This window comes from Sinocyclocheilus rhinocerous, unplaced genomic scaffold (assembly GCF_001515625.1).
Source record: "Sinocyclocheilus rhinocerous isolate Xijiao unplaced genomic scaffold, SAMN03320098_v1.1 scaffold192, whole genome shotgun sequence".
Classification (NCBI taxonomy): Eukaryota; Metazoa; Chordata; class Actinopteri; order Cypriniformes; family Cyprinidae; genus Sinocyclocheilus; species Sinocyclocheilus rhinocerous.
In genome coordinates, this window is record NW_015627892.1 from 2,047,922 (window position 1) to 2,057,653 (window position 9,732).

The 9,732-nt window shown below is 37.5% G+C and overlaps 1 protein-coding gene across 2 annotated transcripts in view; it reads right to left on the bottom strand.

Moving 5' to 3' along the window:
* The window catches only part of LOC107736897 (netrin receptor UNC5D-like), a 240,457-nt gene that overhangs the window by 38,510 nt on the left and 192,215 nt on the right, over positions 1 to 9,732 (bottom strand). For both annotated transcript variants that reach the window (XM_016548287.1, XM_016548286.1), the window contains exons 5-8: positions 8,968 to 9,148; positions 6,374 to 6,541; positions 2,706 to 2,870; positions 1,109 to 1,144 (exon numbers count right to left, since the gene is read on the bottom strand). In XM_016548287.1, coding sequence (XP_016403773.1) covers positions 1,109 to 1,144; positions 2,706 to 2,870; positions 6,374 to 6,541; positions 8,968 to 9,148 — 550 coding nt within the window. The remainder of the gene's footprint in view (positions 1 to 1,108; positions 1,145 to 2,705; positions 2,871 to 6,373; positions 6,542 to 8,967; positions 9,149 to 9,732) is intronic.

Sequence of the window (9,732 nt, forward strand, 5' to 3'; positions counted from 1 at the left end):
TATATATATATATAATGCTGATCTTTTGAAGAATCCTAAAAAAAACGCACCATCGATCCCACCAAAAATATTAAGCAACACAACTTTTCAATTGTAAAGATATTTAATAATATTACTGTTTTTACTGTATGTTTCATCAAATAAATGTGAGCATAAGTATGAAAGTCTGTTTCTGCAACAACAAAAAAAAAATATATATATTGCAACTTTTAATCTCACAATTATGACTTTTTTCTCTCTTTTTGTGTTTTATTCTGTGATGGAAACAAACATGCAAACAAACAAAAAGAATTGCAAGATGCAAAGTCAGAATTCTGAGAAAAAAGTCATAATTGCGAGATAACTCGAAATTGTTAGAAAATGTTAGAATTCACAAGTTTATATCTCGCAATTATGATTTTTTCTTCTTCTCAGAATTGCAAGAAAAAAAGTCGCAATTATATATTTTTAAATGTTTTATTCTATGGCAGAAACAGACTTCCATACATAAGAGACTTCTTTCGAAAACATTTAATAAATCTTACTGACCCCAAACTTTTGAATAAATAAACAAATAGTAAAAGGTTACGTTTACTGTTTGACTGTGTTATAATCATGATGGGGGCACTGACATTCCTCAAGCAAAACCTGTCAAAGACGTTTAATCTTTGCTGTGCGTCATTGTCAAGTTAATGTGGCACCGTTTCAGTCATTGAGTCAGCACTCTGAAAGCTGTCTTTAAAATGTCATCAACTTAATTGGTTTTCCAGGTTGTTTCAAATGGTGTCCTGGATGATGATGATTCACTGGAAACCCAATGTTAAACAATGTCAGTGTGGAAATGAGCTTATGTAAAGGTTGCAATAAGGTTGTTTGTCGAGCGTGACTCAGAATGATGATAACAGTAAAAGGGGTTAATTATACAGACACCGTGAACAGAGCGATCATATGAAGATGGATGATTGTGATGCAATGTGACGTTATTACATCATGCTTCATATGCCTTTGAGCATATTCAAAAGTAATGCAATGCAATGCACGTAAATGAATTTATGAAACTGAAGTTTAAAAAAAATCAAAGTGAAAAATAAAAGAAACACAGATGAAAGGTGAAGTGGCAGTGACTCACCTTGTGGAACCTTCACATCATGGAGCAGCTTCCTGTCTGCAAAAAGACACGTATAACATGCTGTGAGATGCACAAACGCTGCAATTTTCAGATGCACAAACAGCGCTCTAAGGCATATTTGGAAGTTGTAAAAATCTGTTGAAGATATAAAAAAGCCCATTTGGTTTGACGATGCATGAGCTGATCAAAGCTGCACCACTGCAGAAAGCAAGAAGAAACCCTAGAAATCCTCCAAGCTTTAAAAAAAAACTAATTTTGAGAATTATGTAGGAGGTAAATAAAAGACGGCACTGAATCAAGCTGTCTAAACACAGATCTGCATATGTATGATGGTCAATGACAGGCATGTAATTTGGAATCGCTGTCAAATCTTTTACAAAAAATTACCACTCTCACAGAGAAAGAACGTTACAGGTGCATTAGTGTGTGTGGTTGTGTGTGTCCGCATTAGGTGTAGGAAATTGGTCTCTGATAGGGATGTCTATCACCGTTGGGCTTTAGACTCATCTGCAGAGGATGGCGAGGTGTACACCCTTCCCCCTCAGGGGATGGAGGCAGGAAAGATTGATTAAAGAACTGTCAGGATGATGAGCGAGGAGGATTAAAACAGAAGATTTCTGCCTCTCCCAAGGAATTACAAAATGGCCTGTCAAGTGCTGCTCGTCTGAGGGCTTGACTGACTGGTTTCATTCAGGCGCTGACAGCCTTCCACAGAGCACTTGTCTCCACTGATCTAAACAAAAGTGAGATGATTTTTTACTGCTCTGCATCTGTGTTGCACTGAGGAAGTTGGATGAGCTGTATAACAGAAAATCAGCAGCATATTGAGCCTCTTTATACATTTTACAACCACACACAGCGTCATGTAAAGTAGAAAGAATTACACCATCCGTAAGTGTTTTCACTGAAACTTTAAGTCAAATTGAAAAACTTTTTTTTTTCTTTTTTTTTAATCTGTTTTAATAATTTTAATATATGTTAGCCTGGAGGTAATGATGGTGATGACAATGATGATACATACTTTTTACTGTATATACAGTATAAAAGCTATTATTAATTTCTTTAATTTATTATTAAAATGTATAAAATTATATTTTTAAAATAAATTTAAACAATATTTATAATATAAATTAAAACTACATTTTAAATAAATTAAAAAATAATACATTTATTAAAATGTATCAATAATTATACTGTTTAATACATATACAACATTTGTTTTTATAATAGTACACATTGCTACAAATTTCTACAGCTGATATTTCAAACAAATCTTTTTGTCTGTAGGTTTTTAAACATTCAAACCTCAAGTCAAAATGCAAAGATTGTGCTGACACACCTTTTTCTGTTTAAGAATGACACTTACTGTGTTACTTGTCATGAATTTCTGAATTTCAGTTCAGTTCTACTTCCTTCATTTAAAATCTGAATTACAACTCTGCATCCAATTCACTTTTCAAATTTCAAATTGAAACTAAATTCTAAAATAAAGGATTCTCAATTCAGTTCTGATTGGCATACACTCTGGTGATGATAGCAGTGATGCCAAAGATGGAGATGATAGTGATGATGATGACAGTGGGTGACTATTTCCCACCTTGAATACAAAGGTCTCCTGTGCAGTTGTCCATGTCCAGGGCGGCTCCATCACACAGTCTGCCTCCGTGTTTTGGCTCCGGGTCTGTACACTCTCTAGTGCGCTGCCTCTCACATTCAGAACTACACACAGACCACATAGTCCACTTGGCCCAGCCACCGTCCACTGTCACACACAAAGACACACATTTTCATTAGAGCGCATAAAAAGTTTCATATGGAGAGTTTGCAACTAAAAAACTGGAATTCACACTTCCTCTCAGAACAATCTTATGTATCTGATATAAACGCTCTCTCAGAATGGTCACTCATTTCGATTCCCCTTTCTGTGGGTGGTGTTCCTATAATTCCAGGACTTTCCCTCTCAAGGTTTGTCTCTGACAAAAGCAAAAGACAATTTACTTTTGTCTTGTTCCATCAGGCTTTCCCCTTTACCCTAATGATTCCATGGGCTGCTGGTGTTTCCTGTGCGGCTAATCTAAATGCAAATGCCGTGTTTGTGTGTCTCTGTTGAGTGGGGTACTGGGATTGAGCTGGGCTGGAGAGCGAGATTAAGTTTTTTTTTTCGCCGTGCCCTCCTCAGATAACTTTTCCCCCACATGACTAGTGGTTCCCATGTGATTGGTGCTTCCAATGACACCATAAATTTAGCCAGCGTAAGAGTACCCAAGGACCCGGTGACTGATTTTTTTCTCTCGCTCCATCAGGTTTCTCTTTCTGCTCCTCAGTCTTTCTCCTTTCATATGTCCGTCTTGATTCCCTAGACTTATGGAATTTCGTTATCCCGATTTTCTCTTACTGTCAAATCTCTGTCACATTCACATGTTTTTTTCCAGTTGTCTGTCTTTCAGAATTCCTTTCATACCCATTTATCTGTCTTGCTCCATCTCTTTTGTTCGCTACGAAGAGCATTGTATTACGCTTTAGACAGTAAACAGGAAATCTGTGAGAATGACAGTGTCACATTAACAGAACGCAGACACATATCAACTGTAAAACTCAAGAGGCTTATGCCACTGAGGTCAATTCAAATGCAGCACATACTGTTACGTTCCTCAGAGAGATGGATTAGCCATCAATTTGTTCAGAAAGCATGTTTAATTAACAAGGCATAGCAGTGAGACATATTCACGCTGCCTGACTGACCAGCTGACTGAACTGTTGAATCTGCTGGCAAAATGCACTGGGTTTTCAAGAAAGAGCTGGAGAGGAAAGAGCACATTTTGTGCAGGCAAATTTCTAGGAGAGCTACTGTAACAGTATGTAACCATATTGATGAGTGCATGTTAATTTGGTCTAGAATTGAAAAAGCAACAACAACAACAACAACAAAAACAACAACAATAATAATAATATAAATAAATAAATTGTAAAAAATTATTGCAAATGTGTTGTGTATATATATATATATATATATATATATATACAGTGGGTACGGAAAGTATTCAGACCCTCTTAAATTTTTCACTCTTTGTTATATTGCAGCCATTTGCTAAAATCATTTAAGTAAATTTTTTTTCCTCATTAATGTACACACAGCACCCCATATTGACAGAAAAACACAGATTTGTTGACATTTTTGCAGATTTATTCAAAAAGAAAAACTGAAATATCACATGGTCTTAAGTATTCAGACCCTTTGCTGTGACACTCATATATTTAACTCAGGTGCTGTCCATTTCTTCTGATCATCCTTGAGATGGTTCTACACCTTCATTTGAGTCCAGCTGTGTTTGATTATACTGATTGGACTTGATTAGGAAAGCCACACACCTGTCTATATAAGACCTTACAGCTCACAGTGCATGTCAGAGCAAATGAGAATCATGAGGTCAAAGGAATTGCCTGAAGAGCTCAGAGACAGAATTGTGGCAAGGCACAGATCTGGCCAAGGTTACAGAAAAATTTCTGCTGCACTTAAGGTTCCTAAGAGCACGGTGGCCTCCATAATCCTTAAATGGAAGACGTTTGGGATGACCAGAACCCTTCCTAGAGCTGGCCGTCCGGCCAAACTGAGCTATCGGGGGAGAAGAGCCTTGGTGAGAGAGGTAAAGAAGAACCCAAAGATCACTGTGGCTGAGCTCCAGAGATGCAGTCGGGAGATGGGAGAAAGTTGTAGAAAGTCAACCATCACTGCAGCCCTCCACCAGTCGGGGCTTTATGGCAGAGTGGCCCGACGGAAGCCTCTCCTCAGTTCAAGACACATGAAAGCCCGCATGGAGTTTGCTAAAAAAACACCTGAAGGACTCCAAGATGGTGAGAAATAAGATTCTCTGGTCTGATGAGACCAAGATAGAACTTTTTGGCCTTAATTCTAAGCGGTATGTGTGGAGAAAACCAGGCACTGCTCATCACCTGTCCCAACAGTGAAGCATGGTGGTGGCAGCATCATGCTGTGGGGGTGTTTTTCAGCTGCAGGGACAGGACGACTGGTTGCGATCGAGGGAAAGATGAATGTGGCCAAGTACAGGGATATCCTGGACGAAAACCTTCTCCAGAGTGCTCAGGACCTCAGACTGGAACTAAGGTTTACCTTCCAACAAGACAATGACCCTAAGCACACAGCTAAAATAACGAAGGAGTGGCTTCACAACAACTCTGTGACTGTTCTTGAATGGCCCAGCCAGAGCCCTGACTTAAACCCAGTTGAGCATCTCTGGAGAGACCTAAAAATGGCTGTCCACCAACGTTTACCGTCCAACCTGACAGAACTGGAGAGGATTTGCAAGGAGGAATGGCAGAGGATCCCCAAATCGAGGTGTGAAAAACTTGTTGCATCTTTTCCAAAAAGACTCATGGCTGTATTAGATCAAAAGGGTGCTTCTACTAAATACTGAGCATTTTTCAGTTTTTCTTTTTTAATAAATCTGCAAAGATGTCAACAATTCTGTGTTTTTCTGTCAATATGGGGTGCTGTGTGTACATTAATGAGGAAAAAAAATTAACTTAAATGATTTTAGCAAATGGCTGCAATATAACAAAGAGTGAAAAATTTAAGGGGGTCTGAATACTTTCCGTACCCACTGTATATATATATAATGTTGTGATAATAAATAATATATAAGAAATTTATACTTTTATTCAGCAAGGATGCATTAAATTGAACAAAAGTTACAGTAGAGACATTTAATGTTAATAAATAATGTTACAAAAGGTTTCGATTTCAAATAATGCTGTTCTACTGAACTTTCAATTCATTAAAGAATCCTGAAAAAATGTTTCACCGTTTCTACAAAAACATATTAAGCGGCAAAACTTTTTTCAGTATACATAATATTGTCACTTGAATATTAGAATGATTTCTGAAGGATGTGACACTGAAGACTGGAGTAATGATGCTGAAAATTCAGCTTTGCCATCACAGGAATACATTACATATTAAAATATAACAGTTATGTAAAATGTTTATATTTTACAATATTAGTGTTTTTATTGTATTTTTGATCTTGATGAACATATTATATTTTTGAAAGTCTCTTATATTTATAAAAAAATTACCAACCCCAAACATAAGACTCATAATATTATTCACAAATCAGACTAGATTAACTGAGTTGTATACATTGAGGATAACAGATTTTTTTCTGAGATACCCAGGTCTTCCTCTCTCATCACATTTAGTTCAGACTGCAAGCTCACAACTCACAGGCTAACTGTTGAGTCTCTAACCTGGGCACGGAGACGTGCAGGTGCTCTTCTGAACGGACATTCCTTCACAGAAAGCCCCTCCATTAAGTGGAGCGGGGTTAGTGCAGGTCCGTGTCCGCTTCTGAACTCCTCTCCCACAGTGGACATTACACTCTGACCAGTCCGTCCAGGATGACCATCCTCCATTCACTGAAACAGAGAGAAAAAAAGAGTGGATTAACATTGGCCTCGTTCTTTACTGCGTTCTTTGAAAGGAGTTTCAAATCTGCAATACTGTACAGCCTACTGGAACACACTGTTTATCCACACCACATGATTCAATTTGGAGAGTTTCACTTCCCATACAACTACATACAGTAAGGCAGGCTCTGGAACCAAAAACTGCAAGAGGACTCCAACATCTCTAAATAAAATAAATAGACATAATATCAATCTCTCACACTCTTACTGCTCACAAGCCAGTGATTATCTATGATTATCTTTTGTGTGTGAATTGGCTGTATATGAAATGTTTACACACAAATAAGAGACTCAAAATGGAATCAATGCTTTCCAGATGTGTGCAACTTTGCAGACGTCTCTGCAATCTATGTGTACTTGCATGCTGCAGGACTAAAAGCAGCACACACAGCTCTACGAAATACTCCATCTAATTAACTCGACTTATGACTTGATCTTTTAGTTGGTACAAGGAAGCGATTGAAACTGGCTTATACAAGATATTACATTAGATGCCATTCCATATTGACTAGGACTACATAAACATGTCTCGGACACACGCTAACAGCCACGTTGAGGACTTAATGAGAAATGACTAAGATAGATTCTCATGAATTAATACATGAAGCGGACAAATGAAGGACAGATAAATTTGAGAATAACCAGTAGTGGCAGTTTCATTATGATAAAAGGGTTTTGTTTTGAACTACTGCTAAAACATATCATATTCTGTTTATTAATTTCACAGATTTTGCACAATAGGGGGTACAACGCACTACCTCTAAAAATTAGATGTAAGCCAAATATAACATTTGCTAATTTCCCTTCTCTTAAGCAGTGCTGGGAGTCATGTTATATTGTAGATGCTACGCTAGCTACTAAACGTTAATTGCGGATCAGTCAGCTAGCGCTCAATCAGCGCTGCCTGCTTCTGACAGCGGATGTCAAAGCTTTTCAGTGCGTTTAATCAAGCCTCTGAAACTGCCAGCTTTAGCCTTCATCTGTGACTGACTCTCAGAAGCCATACAGAGGGAGAGAGAGTGCGCCATATTACCTTACCATCAAAATATTGAGGATAAAACACTAGGAGACCATGTCAATTAGGCTAATGGAGCCTGAACCGTGGCAATGCTGGCCACACAGGGAGCGTTAGAATCATTAACTCATTATATGTGTTGACAAAAATAGATAATCAAACTCAAACCGGGGGTCTAAGTGATGGCCTCACGCAGACACAGGTCTGGAGAAATGATGAAACGGTGTATTTCTACATTACGTCTCGCTTGATGAATTATTGGGGATTTAAAAAACGTGGGTGCTGTGTCATGGGGGGATGGTGATTTATTGGTGATAATTTTTTGTAAACTGTTAGAGTGAAGGTCGGTGTAGGTGACTAAATGGATGGGCAGCGCCATTCTGCAACGTGCCAAACTTTCACATATTGTGATCTGCAGTAACTTTTCTGGCACTTGCACTCAAAAGGATGAGAAAAATATTGCTTCCTTCCATAGCATTTAAGGAATCTGTAGCTCTCATACCCCATTCATACTTTTGCTTATTCAAACATTCAGCATAACTTGGATTTTTCACTGTTTGTGTCACTCCGCTTGTTTGTGTTTGCACATTCCCGACAGACTGTCAGTCTGAGCATGAGGGATTTTTTTTCAGTCACTCTTTTTAGAGTTTAAATCATAACATGGGTTGATGGTTACAAGCCTTAATGAGTGAGTCAGTGATTCATTCATTTAACTGATTCGTTAAAAAATGCTGATTCATTCAGGAGCAATACAACTGACTGCCTTTACGAGTGAGTGTTTCATTTGAGTGAATGATTCGGGGACTCAATCATAAAGACAGCCTCTTGTTTTGTTCCTGAATTAATCAGTGTTTTTAAACAATCAGTTGTGAATGATGAAAGACAGACACTTGCTTTGTTTCTGAATGACTCAGTGTTTTAGATTACACTGTGATGTAGGTGGCAACAAGTGTCAGGTCTGTATGAGTCAATGATTGATTCAAACGATTAATTTAAAACGCTGATTTATATTACATTTTTATAAGTGAGTCATTGAATGATTAATCAGTGTTTTTAAAACAAATTGTTTTAGTAAATAATAACAATAATAATCACATGCTTATAAAGACAGTCGCTTGTTTTGTTCCTGAATAAATCAGTGTTTCTGAACAAACTGGTTATGAATGATTTAGTGACTCATCCATTAATATAGTCATTTGTTTTGTTCCTTAATGAATCAATGTTTTTTAACAAATCAGTTGTGGATGATTCATATAAACTGCCGAGCCACAGAAAAAAAAAAACGTTTAGAGCAAAGTGTACTAAATAGTAACCAAAATTATATTTTAATGATAATGATATTCAAAACATGTTTCCATACCAAACACAATGACTGTTGCCGTGGCACTACGTCTCCTAGCAACAATGTTGCTGGCCAGGCAGGTGTAGTTTCCAGAGTCAGACAGCCTTGCTTCATTGATGATCAAGTTGTGGTCAGCTCGAGTGTCGATATTAATGTCTTCAATAGAACTCACCAGCTCTTCATTTTTCAGCCACTCAACCTGGAAAAAAGAGGCAGATTTGACAGCTTAAAATCAGCCTTTGTGAGTAAATCCAGATGTTTTAATGAAAGTTTACCATCAATTCAACCAGCAAGCAGCAATGCAACTGCAAGACCATAAGCAAAAAGCAGCCCCCTCTCCTGGAACCAATCTACAATTTTCATGAGGAGGCTGTAGAGGTTGAGTTTAGGCATGGGCCGGTATGAGATTTTGACCGTATGATAACCTTAAGCAAAAATATCAAAGTTTCACGGTATCACGGTATCACGGTATTGTCGTTACAGCTCTAAAATGTGTTATTTTTTTAAATGACTGGGTAAAAAAAAAAAATTGTTTCCGCTGAACACAATATATTTTGTTTTTGAGCAACATACAGAATATTAGGAACAGTAGAATGTTTATTTTTCTTTGATTTGTTTCCTAAAAAGAAGAAAAATAAAGCCCAATAGTTTGTGCATCATGATCTGCTACAGTACAGTGATCTGCCTACAGTATTTTTCTCTGTGTGTCCGTCTTCAGCGTCTCTGGCCTGTGTTAACAGGCGTTTACAGACTTCATATTTTCACATAAATTACATTTTGGAA